The 18,458-nt window shown below is 40.2% G+C and overlaps 1 protein-coding gene and 1 pseudogene across 1 annotated transcript; both read left to right on the forward strand.

Annotated features, from left to right (window-relative positions):
• The first annotated feature begins 3,343 nt into the window (after window positions 1–3,343).
• Window positions 3,344–10,540, forward strand: LOC135525010 (protein FAM169B-like; annotated as a pseudogene).
• A 1,273-nt stretch (window positions 10,541–11,813) lies between these two features.
• On the forward strand, window positions 11,814–17,324 carry LOC135525011 (arpin-like). The gene is made up of 5 exons (XM_064952798.1): window positions 11,814–11,848; window positions 14,132–14,220; window positions 14,372–14,489; window positions 14,568–14,806; window positions 17,176–17,324. Exons 1-5 carry the CDS (start codon window positions 11,814–11,816, stop codon window positions 17,322–17,324), a joined length of 630 nt encoding a protein of 209 aa, XP_064808870.1.
• Window positions 17,325–18,458: the final 1,134 nt, after the last annotated feature.

An 18,458-nucleotide genomic window follows, 5' to 3' on the forward strand; every position in this document is an offset into this window, starting at 1 on the left:
GCTTATAGAGACATACCCCAAGAGACTTGCAGCTGTAATTGCTGCAAAAGGTGGCTCTACAAAGTATTGACTTTGGGGGTGTGAATAGTTATGCACACTCAAGTTTTCAGTTTTTTTGTCTTATTTCTTGTTTGTTTCACAATAAAAAATATTTTACATCTACAAGGTGGTAGGCATGTTGTGTAAATCAAATGATACAAACCCCCCAAAAATCAATTTTAATTCCAGGTTGTAAGGCAGCAAAATAGGAAAAATGCCAAGGGGGTGAATACCTTCGCAAGCCACTGTCACTACCAATTGGATAATATCAAGAAAAAGGAGGGGGTAACACCAGAAAAGTTTGAATACGCTGGCCATGCTGTCAATCGCGTTCAAAACAACTGGAAAATCAGAACTGGGAAATCTCAGACTTCAGTGAGTTCAAGACAACTGGGAACTTGGATAAAACTAGTTCTGACTGGGAAAATATGGAAAATAATTTTGAAAGGTCATCCAACTCGAAATTCCAAGTCGGGATTTCGGGCCTCTTTCTAGAGCCCACATGAAGGACTGCCGCGCCACCTACCTGTTCAAGTGAGCACAGCACAACAAGGTGAGTCCAAAAATGTATTGTATGCTGCTGTATAAGTGATGTAATATGCCAGGGAAATATCTATACTGTTGCCAGAAAAGTAATACTAAGTGTATATTGCATAGTAAGCTGTTAGTAGCCCATGTGCCTCACCCTAATAATTTGGTCCCTTTCATCCGTCATAACTTAGCCTACTGTTCTGACTTGATGGTGCACATGTAGCCTATAGCCTATTTTAGAGAAAGGTAAGCCTCAAATATTGTAAGAGCTTTCATTGTCTGCTTCTATGCCCCCTTTATTTATCCTATGGTTCTGACTTGGTGTACACAGAGAATACTGTAAGAATGGGCCATGTTCTGAATTCTGTCGCTGTACATTTCAAAAGTGCTGAACAAATAGTTATATTGACTATGTCCATTATCACTTTTGGATAAATAGCGTGCGCAATTTCAACTTCCTGCTACTCATGCCAAGAATATAAGATATGCATATTATTCATAGATTTGGATAGAAGACACTCTGAAGTTTCTAAAACTGTTTGAATCATGTCTGTGAGTATAACAAAACTTATGTAGCAGGCAAAAGCCCGAGGACTAACTGTTCAGAATAAATTTTCTTTGCCTCTCTCTGTTCCCTGACTTGTCATTGCCAAGGGATATTTCTTAGGAACCTGTTTTCAGTTCCTACCGCTTCCACTGGACGTCACGAGTCTTTGGAATTTGGTTGAGGTTATTCCTTTGTGCAATGAAGAAGTAGGCCAACTAGGAACTGGGTAACACTTTTGTGAGTTGTGCAAGACGTGAAAAGTGGCGCTGGTTTGTTTTCATTCCTGTATTGAACACAGATTGCCCCGTCTACAATTTGATCGATTATTAACATTTAAAAATACCTAAAGTTGTATTACAAAAGTAGTTTGAAATATTTTTTTAAGCTGTTTATTTCTGGATCAAACACGCTTTATATAATGCTCAAACGCATTAAGAAGGAAATCAATTCTAAAAATGTACTTTTAAAAGGCACACTAGGTGCATTCCAGGTGATGACCACATGAAGCTGCTTGAGAGAATGCCAAGACTGTGCAAAGCTGTCATCAAGGCAAAGGGTGGCTACTTGAAGAATCTCAAATCTAAAATATATTAAGATTTGTTTCACAATTTTTTGGTTACTGCATGAATCCATATGGGTTATTTCATAGTTTTGATGTCTTCACTGTTATTCTACAAAGTAGAAAATATTTAACAAATACAGAAAAAAACCCTGAATGGTGTCCAAACTTTTTACTGGTACTGTAAATAGAGAAAGAAATAATATAAATGAATAAGATGAAATAAAAAATTGATTAATTAATTAAATAATTGTTTATCTAATTATGTGTGCATTATTTATTTATCTATGAGTCCATTTATTTATTCATTTATTTTTAACTATGGCAGGTTTGGTCCAGCATACCCTTAAGATGCTTTTGGGAGACAAGGCACTGATCATTTGCCCAATCCTTCTGCAAAGTAGATAGATTGGAAGGCACGCATTGTGTATTGCTGTCAACTGAAGTGCCTCTAAAAATCAAGGTTTCAATTTATGTTTTCTCTGTCACCAAAAGGTGGTAGTGTTGCATAACATTTGTCATCCAGTTGACAGTTTTCAAAATGGAATCCAACCAGACATTCCAAACACAAAACACAGGTAAAAGAGAGTAATGCGAGCCCATAATGTGACATGTTAGCATGACAAATGGCTAGAATGTTCAGTAGCCAATATATGATACATTTTTTATCCTCTTAAGAGATCGCTGACAGTTGAGCAAGTTACACAGTTGTAATTCAGAGTTCAGAGTTCAAATCAAATTGTATTTGTCACATGCTTACTTACAAACCCTTAACCAACAATGCAGTTAAAAAAATATAGTTAAGAAAATATTTACTAAATAAAGTAAAAATATAAAATCCAAAACTAACACGAAAACTACATAACAATAGCAAGGACATATACAGGGTCAATGTGCGGGGGTACAGGTTAGTCGAGGTAATTTGTAAAGTGACTATGCATAGATAATGGGGGGGGGGTCAATGTAAAAGTCCGGGTGGCCATTTGATTAATTGTTCAGCAGTCTTATGGCTTGGGGGTTGAAGCTGTTAAGGAGCCTTTTGGTCCTAGACTTGACGCTCTGGTACTGCTTGCTGTGTGGTAGCAGAGAGAACAGTATGACTTGGGTGACTGCAGTCTTCAACAATTTTTTGGGCCTTCCTCTGACACCGCCTAGTATATAGGTCTTGGATGGCAGGAAGCTTGGCCCCAGTGATGTACTGGGCCAAACACACTACCCTCTGTAGCGCCTTACGGTCAAATGCCAAGCAGTTGCCATACCAGGCGGTGATGCAACCGGTCAGGATGCTCTCGAAGGTGCAGCTGTAGAATTTTTTGAGGATCTGGGAACCCATGACAAATATTTTCTGTATCCTTAGGGGGAAAAGGTGTTGTCATGCTCTCTTCACAACTGTCTTAGTGTGATTGGACCATGATAGTTTGTTGGTGATGTGGACACCAAGGAACTTGAAGCTCTCGACCCACTCAACTTCAGCCCCGTTGATGTTAATGTGGACCTGTTCGGCCCTCCTTTTGCTATAGTCCACAATCAGCTCTTTTGTCTTGTTCACATTAAGGGAGATGTTGTTGTCCTGGCAACACACTGCCAGGTCTCTGACCTACTCCCTATAGGCTGTCTCATCGCTGTCGGTGATCAGGCCTACCACTGTTGTGTCATCAGCAAACTTAATGAATGTGTTGGAGTCGTTCTTGGCCACGCAGTCATGGGTGAACAGGGAGTACAGGAGGGTACTAACCACGCACCCCTGAGGGGCCCCAGTGTTGAGGATCAGCATGGCAGATGTGTTGTTGCCTACCCTTACCACCTGGGTTCAGCCAGTCAGGAAGTCCAGGATCCAGTTGCAAAGGGAGGTGTTTAGTCCCAGGGTCCTTAGGTTAGTGATGAGTTTTGTGGGCACAATGGTGTTGAACACTAAGCTGTAGTCAATGAACAGCATTCTCACATAGCTATTCCTCTTGTCCAGGTGGGAAAGGGAAGTGTGGAGTGCGATTGAGATTGCATCATTTGTGGATCTGCTAGGGCATTATGCGAATTGGAGTGGGTCTAGAGTTTCCAGCATGATGGTGTTGATGTGAGCCATGACCAGCCTTTAACAAAGCACATCATAGCTACCCACGTGAGTGCTATGGGGTGGTAATCATTTAGGCAGGTTACCTTCTCTTTCTTGGGCACAGGGACTATGGTGGTCTGTTTGAAACATGTAGGGATTACAGACTCAGTTAGGGAGAGGTTGAAAATGTCAGTGAAGACACTTGCCAGTTGGTATGCGCATGCTTTGAGTACACATCCTGGTAATCCACCTGACCCCGCGGCTTTGTGAATGTGTACCTGTTTAAAGGTCTTGCTCACATCGGCTACAGAGAGAGTGATCCCTCAGTTGTCCGGAACAGCTGGTGCTCTCATGCATGCTTGAGTGTTGCTTGCCTCGAAGCAAGCATAAAAGGCATTTAGCTCATCTGGTAGGCACACGTCCCTTTCCCTCACGTGTCCCTTTGTAGTCCGTAATATTTTTCGAGGCCTGCCACATCCGACAAGCATCAGAGCCAGTGTAGTAGGATTTAACCTTTGTCCTGTATTGACGCTTTGCCTGTTTGAGGGTTCATCTGAGGGCATAGCGGGATTTCTTATAAACATCCTGATTAGTGTCCCGCTCCTTGAAAGCAGCAGCTCTAGCCTTTAGCTCGGTGCGGATGTTGCCTGTAATCCATGGCTTCTGGTTGGGAATTATACGTATGGTCACTGTAGGGATGACGTCGTCGATGCACTTATTGATGAATCCGGTGACTGAGGTTGTATACTGCTCAATGCCAGTGGATGAACCCTGGAACATATTCCAGTCTGTGCTAGCAAAATAGTCATGTAGCATAGCATCCGAGTCGTCTGACCCCATATTGCGTGAATCACTGGTACTTTCTGCTTTTTTTCAGTTGAGCATCTATCTAAAGTGACAACAATTCAATGTTTGTGACAGATCTATCACCTGCCAAATGTAACCCCTGCACATAGAACCCCTGCTTCCCTTCATCAGGTGGAGGTGACACATGACAATGTGGGCAAACTCCTGCTGTTCGGTGATCATGATCCACCTTGTACTCCCACGGCTCTGCTCATGCCTGCAGCTGAAACTCAATGTTGATACCCTACAGAGAAACTTTCAGATCCGCTTAGTTTGGTTGTTAGTATATAGGCTACAGTATAATGTTACAGAAAATGTTACATGTTTTCACAGTGGTGGCCCTGAACCTGCATGGAAAGTGGTGGTCTTTAAATTATGTTCAAGACAACCAGCAAATCCAGATCTGGTCTTGTGATGGTATGTTATTTTCATTTGCGCTTATGTCCTCTATGGTAAGTAATTGGCAATGGTGTCACTAAATATTGGACTTCCCATTACCTTCATGTTTAGAAGGGATAGGTGCACATATATTAAATATAATACCGTAAATGCTATGTTTTTACATGGTTATTACATCTAAAGGGTGCATGTAATAACATGCAAAGGCCCCTCCATACCCATAAATACATCAAATGAGGTTTTAAACCACTGAATGGGGTTTTTATCTATGTGTTTAGGATTGCTTAGATGTGTAGGTCATTCACAGGGGAAGTCTGTTCCAGAAATATATACTGTTCCTGCTTAGATTATTTTGGGAGTTTTGGAAAGGTTGGCGAAGAGATTTAATTATGAGGGAATTTGGCAAAATTCTATGGCACAATGGAGAGGCAGTTGGATTCTGCACCATCAAAAAGAAAGGTAAGGCATTGTGTTTGATTCCAATTTTCTGCCAGGTCTTTTGATCAATCAGATCAGATCTGAAAAAGATCTGATGTGAAATATCTGATGTGATTGGTCAAAAAACAATTAATGAGGGAAAAAAAATCTGAATTGGGCTGCCTATGTAAACACAGTCAAGGGGCCCGTTTCACAGCCAATGCAGGGTGACGCAACAACTAATGGGTGAGTGTTACATCATCGACTGTGTACTCGATTGACAAATTGCTTTTACATATGGTGAGCTGATACTTAAAATACCAATCCAGGCGTTACTAGATTTGTCAGGCATCAGCAAATTCTAAGCATAGGAAAATGCCCATCGATTCTCATCGCAATTTCTATTTAGAACAGGGAGTGTTGCTATGTCAACACATATTATGTGGTTACCTGATATTGAAAATAGTAAGGCTGCACAGGAAGTTGTGAAAATCAAAACCATTACCTTATGCTCTTGGTTTACACAAAAGGCTCTGTATTGTACATGTTGAATTTGGGTGAGACAGAATTAGGGGAAAGTGTCACATTCAATCATCCCATTCCTGTTTTCAAGTCAATAATTTAAAAAGCTAAACAGTGTAGGGAGGAATACATTTTTCTGTTGCATATGTTTTTAATCATTTTGTCAAAGCAACATAATGTATAATTGGCTCTTTCAGGAAGTCTGTGTGATGGATGCACAAATCAAAGCTATCAGCTTCCTGTTCTTGGCACTGTGCGTGAGGACTCAGTGGAGGAGGAAGGGTATGGCACTGCAGATCCTGACAGACTAAAACATCCTTCCCCAATGAGGAAGTGATAGGAATCAGCTGTACCATATCCCCAAGCATGATTAAAGGTGGGTCAGTATTAGAAATTCAAAGGTCAATTATGTCAATGCTGGATTTACCATGGAAAGATCACTGAATTTATATTAGAACAAAGTCAGGCAGTGGCGTGTATTCATGGATTCCAAGGAAAGCCAGGCTTACCCAAATATTTGACTAATAAAAAAAAAAAATACAAAATAATTTATCTTATCTTTAGCTTTATATCTCTGGTTTTGTCAATTCGCAAGTGGCTGAATTGCACTGGAGAAATCATCTGAGCGAGGGAAACAGCACCCCTCTGTCTCAGTATGTGTAGCCCATGTTTCTGATGCTGTCTGGACCAAAATAATATAATGTATAACTGTTGCCACAGTAGCATTTGGTTGAGGGATGCCAGCAAGCATTTGACCTCCCTTGATAACATGATGAAACCCGCACACTGCTCTTTCTAGTCTCAGCTCTCTTTATTAAGTTTTTCATATCGACCTCAAGGCCTTCATCAGAGCTTTTATGAGTATTTTTAATTTTCACCATTATATAGACATTGTAGCCTCCCTTGATAAAAAATAAATAAATAATAATAATTAGCCAATCAGTGTTGAGCTGAGCTCAACTGTGGGTTGTCCCCGTGCAGCAAAACACCCCCCAAAGGAGGCCAGTTTGGATTTGGCTTCAGACCAATCAAATCACTTCCTTTGCAAAACGTCATTTTCAGAAAAACTTGTCTGTTTCTGGTCTGCTTGTGTCAATGTCCTGCAGTAGCTAGCTTGATAAATTGGCCCTTTCCTAAACCATGGATGGAGATGGGGATTTGGACTTGTGTTTTTGACTTAATTCTCTGTAACATACATTAATATGTTGTGCCACTGGCCTGAGACAATAAACTTAAATATGTAGCCTAGATATAGCCTAGTAGGCTCACATTAACTAGTTAGCTAGCTAACTTAGCTGGTTCATTGCTGCCCATGCGAGGAAGTCAGGCAAGCAAGCATTTTAGCTAAGTAGCTTATGACAACAAAAACTAAGAGTGTCCTGTATGACATTGCCATAGACTGTTTTGCCAGCATGAAAGAGAGGAGGATGGAATTGGCTTTAAACTAGTCTACAAGTACCATGTCTACAAGTAGCATGAGTAAAAAAATCATGTTTTACTCGCACACACACACACACACACACACACACACACACACACACACACACACACACACACACACACACACACACCAGTACCATGGATAACCACGTGATATTTAGCAACATTGATCGGACTAACTTGTTTTTTGATATCTTTAAGATTGTTTTCAGTGTATTAAACTAAGAATATATAGCCTTGTTGAATTGATTATGTTTAAGTTGAAGTGGTGCTGGAATGGCGGAGGCAGTGCTCCTGTTGTCTTTGTGCTGACTTGCGGTAATTCTGTGGTTCTAAATCAGTAGTTGTTTGGTAAACTGTTGAAAACACTAACTTGCTTGACTGTTATATAACTATTTGAATGCAATATTTGCTTTGTGGACTTCACTGGACAGATGTTGCTTTCCGGTTTTGTGATGAAACAAATGTGTAGTTGAATTTATTCCGCCACTGTGTGTCTTTTTGTTGTCACCGCATTGTATATCATGTGGCGTATGAACGAATCAGTTATAGAACAAACAACGCAATTATCACAACATACAGTACCATTGAAAAGTTTGGACACACCTACTCATTCAAGGGTTTTTCTTTATTTTGACCATTTTCTACATTGTAGAATAACAGTGAAGACATCAATACTATGAAATAACCCATATGCAATCATGTAGTAACTAAAAAAGTGTTAAACAAATCCAAATACATTTCAGATTCTTCAAAGTAGCCACCCTTTGCCTTGATGACAGTTTTGCACACTCTTGGCATTCTCTCAACCAGCTTCATGAGGTAGTCATGTTGAATGCATTTCAATTAACAGGTGTGCCTTCTTAAAAATTAATTTGTGGAATTTATTTCCTTCATAATGCGTTTGAGCCAATCAGTTGTGTTGTGACAAGGTAGGAGGGTATACAGAAGATAGCCCTACTTGGTAAAAGGCCAAGTCCATATTATGGCAAGAACAGCTCAAATAAGCAAAGAGAAATGACAGTCCATCATTACTTTAAGACTTGAAGGTCAGTCAATAGGGAAAATTTCAAGAACTTTAAAAGTTCTTTCAACTGCAGTCGCAAAAACCATCCAGCGCCATGATGACCTGGCTTCCATGAGGACCGCCACAGGAAATGAAGACCCGGAGTTACCTCTGCCGCACAGGATAAGTTCATTAGAGTTACCAGCCTCAGAAATTGCAGTCTAAATAAATGCTTTACAGAGTAACAGACACATCTCAACATCAACTGTTCAGAGGAGACTGTGTGAATCAAGCCTTCATGGTTGAACTGCTGTAAAGCATCCAGTACTAAAGGACACCAATAAGAAGAGGAGACTTGCTTGGGCCATGAAACACGAGCAATGGGCATTAGACTGATGGAAATCTGTCATTTGATCTGATGAGTTTTTTTGATTCCAACCACCGTTTCTTTGTGGGACACAACGTAGGTGAACGGATGACCTCTGCATGTGTAGTTCCCACTGTGAAGCATAGAGGAGGTGGTGTGATGGTGTGGGGGTGCTTTGCTGGTGCCACTGTCTGTGATTTATTTAGAATTCAAGGCACACTTAACCAGCATGGCTACCACAGCATTCTGCAGCGATACACAACAGGACAATGACTCAACACGACAATGACCCAACACACCTACAGGCTGTCTAAGAACTATTTGACCAAGAAAGAGAATTATGGAGTGCTGTATCTGAAACCATTGAGATGGTTTTGGGATGAGTTGGACTGCAGAGTGAAGGAAAAGTAGCCAACAAGTGTCCTTCAAGAAAATGTCCTTCGAGACTGTTGGAAAAGTATCCTGGGTGAAGCTGGTTGAGAGAATGCCAAGACTGTGCTAAGCTGTCATCAAGGCAAAGTGTGGCTACTTTGAACAATCTCAAATATAAAATACATTTTTATTTGTTTAGCACTTTTTGGGTTACTACATGATTCCATATGTGTTATTTCATAGTTTTGGTGTCTTCACTATTATTCTACAATGTAGAAAATTTAAAAATAAATTTAAAAAAAACCTTGAATGAGTAGGTGTGTCTAAACATTTGACTGGTACTGTAGGTTGCAATATGTATTTTTTACTGGCTTGACTACCTCAGTGATTTTACCCACACACCACTACTGCAATCAGGTATGTTTTTGGTGCTGCCAGTCATGTTTCAGTTTAGAGATGGCACACGCTATCACTAGGTTGGATGCACAACAATTTATGGTGTGTTGTGAAGGACTGTTTACCTGGTCCCAAACCGAGTTATCTTGGAGCCAGGAGAGGATGGGTAGAGTTCACATGAGCTGTACTTTATTTTACAGGAAGGGACTAACCTAATGGATCTTTAAACATAGACCCACACTTTTAGATGACACTACATTTTAAATAATGCTAGCCAGCTTGTCATCTTCAAAAATGTTGAGGTAACACTTTCAGATAAAATGTAACCATGTTACACACCATGTTACACCATGTTCCAAAATGTTAACAATGTGAGGTTTTCTCAATGAACATGTACATATTACCTCAACCTACCTGTTCCCCCGCACATTGACTCGGTACCGGTACCCCCTGTATACAGCCTTGCTATTGTTGTTTTCTTGTGTTTTTAAATGTTTTACTTTATTTTATTTAGCAAATATTGTCTTACAACTCTTATTTTCTGAACTCTGCATTGTTGGCTAAGGGCTTATAATTAAGCATTCCACAGTAAGGTCTACTACACCTGTTGTATTCGGCGTATGTGACAAATAACATTTGATTTGATTTACAGTAAATGCTTTATGGAAAATTCAGGACAAATTCAGGACAACATCAAAGTTACCCCATTCAACCCACAGTGATATTGTATTTAGCCCACTGGGCACACACTGGTTGAAACAACATTGTTTCCAAGTCATTTCAATGAAATTATTGAAATGACTTCTTTACAAATTGGGAAGTCTCAATTCCAGTAAACTGTCCATTGTATGTCTCCTACTCCTCTCCAGTGTGCAGGAAATACCTGTTAATGTGCCAGAAACAAAGGGATCGGCTCTGTGAGGAGGTGGTTCCTGGGGGCTGACGCCAGAGAAGGAACACATTGCTGAACATACAGCTCAACCGCAACACAAACAGAGGTCATTTCTAGGTCTGAATCAGGGTGCACCAAGGCAAACGTTGTGTGTTAATGTTAGACAGACAGACATCACTATAAACATAACATGGTCTCTGAATTGTAAGACAAGAAAGCCCACCTTGAAAGCATTCCGCTTGTGAATAGGATTATGTTGGATTATATTATGTTAGGATTTTATAGCTTTTTTATTTCCATGTTAGTTTCATTCATTTTCAGTTTGAAGTATCTTTGTAAAGTGGGGTTGTCTTTGTAGGTTCAAGTGAGAAGCAATGTCCAACAACATTGAAGACCAACAACATTGACTTTTGCCTGGACATACAATGTGTTTTAGTGACTTGAGGTCCATAACAACAAATTTAGCAACCACTGGATCTTGTAATTAAGACCATTTCTAAGACATAGGAGGAAAAAACACCTTGTATACATGGGTAATGTGTAATCAAATATTTTCCATCGGATTTAGCCTACTTTTCTGAGTAATGTGTATTCATGAATGTACTATCTGCCTCTTGCCTAACACTTCCTTCAAGTAGTCACCTGATTATAGGTTTTCTGATGGGATGGCTGCCGCCAGTGATGCAGCATCGTGTGATCACCACAGGAGTAAAAGAGTGAAGCCACCGGCAGACAAGACTGACAGGAGTGATCATTCCAAACGGACTGGGACATTAGATTAAACCTGAGCGCAGATGGAACATGGTCCTCAGAAGACTTCGGGTCATGAGTTTGATACAGTATGTCATTTGTAGAAGGACATACAAGGTCATTTGTGTCATTTGTGATTTTGAGCAACTGTAAGGTATTGACTAAGGCTAGAATAATGGATTTTCAAAACTGAGTTTATAATTTTGTGACCTGAATTGCAGATATGTCAGTTTTATATTCTGCTTAATAAATGTATAAGATCCTCACTGCGCTTACAAGTGTTTTTGTTTCTACATGTATACTTCTTGGTATTCATTCTGTTCTGCCATCTCATGACTGCAATTGGATGTTAAAAGTAAGTGGCTTTGCAGGACAACCTTAAAGGCCCAATGTAGTCAAAACGTGTTTTTTCTGTGTTTTATACATACACTATATGGCCAAAAGTACGTGTACACCTGCTCGTCAAACATCTATTTCCTAAATCAACTGCAATAATATAGAGTTGGTCCCCCCTTTGCTGCTATAACAGCCTCCACTCTTCTGGGAAGGCTTTCCACTAGATGTTGGAACATTGCTGTGGGGTCTTGCTTCTATTCAGCCATAAGAGCATTAGTGAGGTCGGGCACTGATGTTGAGCGATTAGGCCTGGCTCGCAGTCGGCGTTCCAATTCATCCCAAAGATGTTCAATGGGGTTGAGGTCAGGGCTCTGTGCAGGCAAGTCAATTTTTTCCACACCGACCTCGACAAACCATTTCTGGATGGACCTCGCTTTCTGCAGGGGGGGGTGGCATTTTATTCCTCCTCCACGAACCTTTACAGTTGGCACTATGCATTCGGTCAGGTAGCGTGCTCCTGGCATCTGCCAAATCCAGATTCGGCCCTCGGACTGTCAGATGGTGAAGCGTGATTCATCAGTCCAGAGAGCGCTTTTTCACTGCTCCACACCCCTCCAGCTGACACTTAGCATTGCACATGGTGATCTTAGGCTTGTGTGCGGCTGCTCGAACATGGAAACCCATTTCACGAACAGTTCCTCTGATGATGTTGCTTCCAGAGGCAGTTTGGAACTCGTTCGTGTTACAACCGAGGACAGATGATTTTTACGCGCTACGCACATCAGCATCATTTCGTGGCTGAACCGTTGTTGCTCCTAGACATTTCCACTTCACAAGAAAAAGCCCTTACAGTTGACCGGGGCAGCTCTTACAGGGCAGAAATGTGATAAACTGACTTGTTGGAAAGGTGGCATTCTATGATAGTGCCACGTTGAATGTCACTGAGCTCTTCAGTACGGACCATTCTACTGCCAATGTTTGTCTATGGAGATTGCATGGCTGTGTTCTTGATTTTATACACCTGTCAGCAATGGGTGTAGCTGAAATAGCAGAATCCACTAATTTGTAGATTCATACTTTTGAACATGTAGTGTTTTTCCACAGTATGAGGTTGGAATAACCCTGTGAAATTGTGAAAATTATGATAATGCCCTTTAGTGTAAGAGCTGTTTGAAAAGACCACCTAAAACTTCAGCCTGTTCTGGTGGGATAGAGTTTTGGCCTGACTAATGGAACCACCAGGCAGTAAATTAGTTAATAGACCAATAAGAAAAAGAGTTCCAAACCTCTCTGCCAACCTTTCAACAGCTAGTTTTCAGTTTGCCCTTCCCCACTCAGACCTCTCCTAGAGAGTCCGAGCAAAATTCTTGCTAGAAGAATTGCTCTTTGCTAAGAAGCTATTTTTGTTTCTTTTTGACCATTGTAATTGAAAACAGTCACAGTAAGGTACTTAATTGTTACCCAGAAATGATTTCATATTGAGATGAAAACTTCTGCATGGACCGTTAATTCCAGTGGCGGTCAGTGCCGTTTATGATGGAGGGAGGACTTTTTTTTCATGAGCATGGCCTTATTTCTATTACAGCATGATGGAAGACTGTCATTCATATTCCATTCACCCAGTTCAATGTAACATCGATAGGTTTAGGCTACTACATGATACACAAGTTTTCCCTATACCCATCATGAGGTTGCTACAACCTAGCCTATGAATGAAAGTGTACAACTTAGGAGCACACAGATCGAGAGAAAGAGTTGAGATGACAGTGACACATGCAATACCGCCTTTCACACTCTTGCCTGTATCTAGCTTATCTAGGGTGTAATCATTAGTCTAACAGTTGCAGACAAGAGTTTCAATTGGACAAATTCAGGTATTTTTATCCGTGTTTGGTTTACTTTTGTTTTAAGAAACTTTTTTTTAACAGAATCAGCGAAGTGAATACACCCCTGATCACACATAAACACAGTTCACTTTCATAGCAGCCACATTGTATTCATTATAGCCTCTATGCACTCTCCTCCTCTCACCTTTTCCCTTCATTTGTGGACTTCAATGAACAACACACCTGCTGTTTTTGATCAGTCAAAAAAAATCCCAAGCCAAACCATGTTATAACCTCTACACATGCCTACATTGTTGTCCCCATATTAGCTAAAGGAACATCTTAGTCAACATAGCTAATAGAACTAATGCGTTAGTAAACCTGCTACAATCATGCAGTAACGTTACTACAATCATGCAACGTAACGTTAGAGTATAGTCAGTAAGCAGTTACATCGACGGGCCACCGTGGCAATACATTTATAAAACCAAAAGCTTACCTTGACTTGGAAGAGTTCCAGTGTTGTGTTGAATAGTCATAGCCAGCTAGCTAACGTAGCATCCCTTTGTTGGAGCCGGGTGTTTGAGTAACTAAACTAGCTAGCTGCATTTGTTAGCGAAGTAAGTGAAATTAAGAAATTATTGTGTTATACCTCTGATATGAGGATGGGGACAACCCAATCTTCTGATTATGAACAGGTTTATTCTGCAATGATGTATTCTGATAGATTTGGCTCATTATTTGAGGCAATTGAGAGAGATAGAGAGGAAAAAATAACTTGTGCATTAACAGCACTGCAAAATTGTATACAGTAGCCTACAATACTTTTCTCGTAGTGGTCTAGTTGTCATATTAGAGGGAAAGTTGGTTGATGTTTCACGCCATGTTATTACTGACATCAACAAAGGTAAACTGACATTATGGAATAACCTCAATTAAATATGATGATTCTGTTATTGTTGGCTGTTTGTACTATGAAAGTATGACTGCATGAGGACCTAGGCCTACTTGGATTTCTAGGACTCCTAATTTGTCAGTTTACAACATATTGTGCTGATTTGGCAGGGACATTTCTGTTTCATATATCAAAAGCAGTCAAATCCACCATAGGAAATGTGATGCTAAAGGAATGGAAATAGAACCAAACTTCAGTGATACCAAAAAGGTCAACACAGGTAACCTCATCATCATTCAGTGAGTATTCCTATCCACTTTATACAATGATATGAATAATCTTACAGTCGGATGATTCACAGATTATTTTGTTTAAAGATATCTTATTGGTACACTTTACACTGAGAGGAGTGGAGGAGAGATTGACCGCCTCACTGAGGTCCAGCTGGAAAACCTAGTGACCAAGGAGGATCTGGTGAATGTGACAGAGAAAAACTGTCCCAGTGGGACCTACACTTTTTGGCACCCAGAGGGAGAGAGAGACAAGATCGAACTAGAAACAGGCCAGGACATTCGACTGAAAACCAAAGGCAATGGTCAATTCACATCAAAAAAATGTTGTCACTTGTGCCGAATACAACATGTGTAGACCATACAGTGAAATTCTTACTTACAAGTCCTTAACCAACAATGTCAGAATATTAGTAGAGAGAATGATTTATTTCAGCTTTTATTTATTTCATCACATTCCCAATGGGTCAGAAGATCACATACATTCAATTAGTATTTAGTAGCATTGCCTTTAAATTGTTGAACTTGGGTCAAACGTTTTGTGTAGCCTTCCACAAGCTTCCCACAATAGGTTGAGCGAATTTTGGCCCATTCCTCCTGATAGAGCTGGTGTAACCGAGTCAGGTTTGTAGGCCCCCTTGCTTCACGGTTGGGATGGTGTTCTTCAGCTTGCAAGCCTCCCCCGTTTTCCTCCAAACATAAATGGTCATTATGGCCAAACGGTTCTGTTTGTTTCATCAGACAAGAGGACATTTCTCCAAAAAGTGTGATCTTTGTCCCCATGTGCAGTTGCAAACCGTTGTCTGACTTTTTTATTGCGGTTTTGGAGCAGTGGCTTCTTTCTTGCTGAGCGGCCTTGCAGGTTATGTTGATATAGGACTCATTTTACTGTGGATATAGATACTTTTATACTTTTATACTTTTTCTCCAGCATCTTCACAAGGTCCTTTGCTGTTGTTCTGTGATTGATTTGCACTTTTCGCACCAAAGTAAGTTCATCTCCAGGAGTCAGAACACGTCTCCTTTCTGAGCGGTATGACGGCTGCGTGGTCCCATGGTGTTTATACTTGCGTACTATTGTTCATACAGATGAACGTGATACCTTCAGGCATTTGGAAAATACTTCCAAGGATGAACCAGAATTGTGGAGGTCTACAATTTATTTTTCTGAGGTCTTGGCTGATTTCTTTTGATTTTCCCATGATGTCAGGCAAAGAGGCACTGCGTTTGAAGGTAGGCCTTGGAATGCATCCATAGGTACACCTCCAACTGACTCAAATTATGTCAATTAGCCTCTAAAGCCATGACGCCTCTAAAGCCAAGACGCTTCTAAAGCCATGACATCACTTTCTGGAATTTTCCAAGCTGATTAAAGGTACAGTCAACTTAGTGTATGTAAACTTCTGACTCACTGGAATTGTGATACAGTGAATCATTAGTGAAATAATCTGTTTGTAAACAATTGTTGGAAAAATTACTTGTGTCATGCACAAAGTAGATGTCCTAAATGACTTACCAAAACTATAGTTTGTTAACAAGAAATTTGTGGTGACTCCAACCTAAGTGGAAGTAAACTTCATGACTTCAAATGAACATGGCAGTAGAGTTAAAGGGACTATGCATAGACAATAAACAGCAGCAGCATAAAAGAGGGGTCTGGGTAGCCATTTGATTTTCAGGAGTCTTATGGCTTTGGGGTAGAAGCTGTTAAGAAGCCTTTTGGAACTAGACTTGGTGCTCCAGTACCGCTTGTCGTGCAGTGGCAGAGAAAACAGTCTATGACTAGGGTGGCTGGAGTCTGACAATTTTTAGGGCCTTCCTCCGGACACCACCTGGTATAGGTGTTCTGGATGGCAGGAAGCTTGGTCCCTGGGATGTACTGGGCCGTACGCACTACCCTCTGTAGTGCCTTGCGGTCAGAGGCCGAGCAGTTACTATACCAGGCAGTGATCCAACCAGATGCTCTCGATGTTGCAGCTGTAGAACTTTTTGAGGGGGAATACGCTTTGTTGAGGATCAGTGTGGCAGATGTGTTGTTACCTACCCTTACCACCTGGGGGCGGCCCGTCAGGAAGTCCAGCATCCAGTTGCAGAGAGAGGTGTTTAGTCCTAGGATCCTAAGCTTAGTGATGAGCTTTTATTGCCCATTAATTTGTAAGTGCAATGTTCCTTTGAAAAGTAGAGAACTCAGATTTTCATGTTAAAATACATGTCAAACAAAAACCAATGATTTCAAAGTTAAACAAACCAAATATGCACAAGGACTTATTTTAACTATTTCCATGCAGATGCAAATGTTGGTAACAAAATGACAGTTGAAAAATAAAACGTACATTGCTTACCTAAATGATTCCAATGCATAGAAAACTTACATAAACACATTCACTTCAAGAACAGTACAGATGCAACGTTTGGGAACAAAATGACAGTTTGTGCTGTTTGTGACATCATTCTGTTACTTTGCATCTGCACTGTTCTTCAAGTAAATGTGTTTGTAAGATTTTCTGTGCAAAATGTTAAAAGTTGTCCTTGTGCACAGAGTTGTATGGTTTGTTTAACTTTGCAGTCATTGGTTTTTGTTGAGCATACATTCTGAAGTGAATAATCTAAGTCTCAGCACCACTCTGTCACTGTGGAATTTCCAAGCTCTTAGTACTAACAACATTGTGTACTTAGTTGTCATCTGCCCTTTCAGTTTCCTTGGCCAAAGTCGATGGAGGCACAGTGACCAAGTGCAATTTTGCAGGCGACGAAAAGGCGGGAGCATCGAGGACAGACAAAATAATGGACAACAAATCAGATGTCAGCAATGAAGTTGGAGGGACAGGGCGTGGGAGCAGATGAGGAGGGATGGGTAAGAGGAGCAGGGGATTTCTGAAGCACAATTTATTTGCTTTCCACACATATTTAGGCCTTGTTTACAGTAATCACATAGGGAATAATTTAGGTAATCAATGTACATTTAACTTTTCACCTTGTTATCTTTGGGAAAACATGTCAAATTTTATCTACAGCACAGATATGATCTACAGCAGGGATGGGCAACTGGTGGCCCATGGGCCCTTGGATGAAATTATTTTCTTCAATTTACTGTTGTGAGTTAGAATAGTTGGTTGTACATCAGCAGTTTATCTTATGTCAGTCACTGATAGTCAGTTAATTTGTCCATGTTAACTAACATTTTTTAGATTGTAAGTTAAGTTTAGATAACTGGCTACTAAACTATCATGGTCGAATTACTGGACCGGGGGTCACCCATAGATTTGTTAGTCAGTCTCACTCAGATATCATATTAAAAACTGCAAACATTTCTCTCCACCCTATGGCAACATGTGTAGAATTGCAGGAAATTTGATGTAAAACAAATAATTTTCCTCTCTGTCCCATGGCAAAATGTGTAGAATTACACTACTGGTCAAAAGTTTGGACACACCTACTCATTCAAGGGTTTTTCTTTATTTGGACTATTTTCTACATTGTATAATAATAGTGAAGACATCAAAACCATGAAATAACACCTATGGAATCATGTAGTAACCAAAAAAGTGTTAAACAAATCTAAATATATTTGAGATTTTTCAAATAGCCACCCTTTGCCTTGATGACAGCTTTGCATACTCTTGGTATTCTCTCAACCAGGTTCATGAGGTAATCACCTGGAATATATTTTAATTAACAGGTGTGCCTTCTTAAAAGTTAATTTGTGGAATTTCTTTCCTTCTTAATGCGTTTGAGCCAATCAGTTGTGTTGTGACAAGGTAGGGGGGTATTCAGAAGATAGCCCTATTGGTATTATAGTTTTGATGTCTACACTATTATGTATAAAATAGTAAAAATAAAGAAAAACCCTTGAATGAGTAGGTGTTAACTTTTGACCAGTAGTGTATATCAAACTTGTTTTGAAACGGCAACATTCTCTACACCCTATTGCAAAAATGTGTAGAATTGCACAAAATGTACTCTAAAACTTAAAAACAA

Source organism: Oncorhynchus masou, chromosome 31, assembly GCF_036934945.1.
Source record: "Oncorhynchus masou masou isolate Uvic2021 chromosome 31, UVic_Omas_1.1, whole genome shotgun sequence".
Taxonomy (NCBI): domain Eukaryota; kingdom Metazoa; phylum Chordata; class Actinopteri; order Salmoniformes; family Salmonidae; genus Oncorhynchus; species Oncorhynchus masou.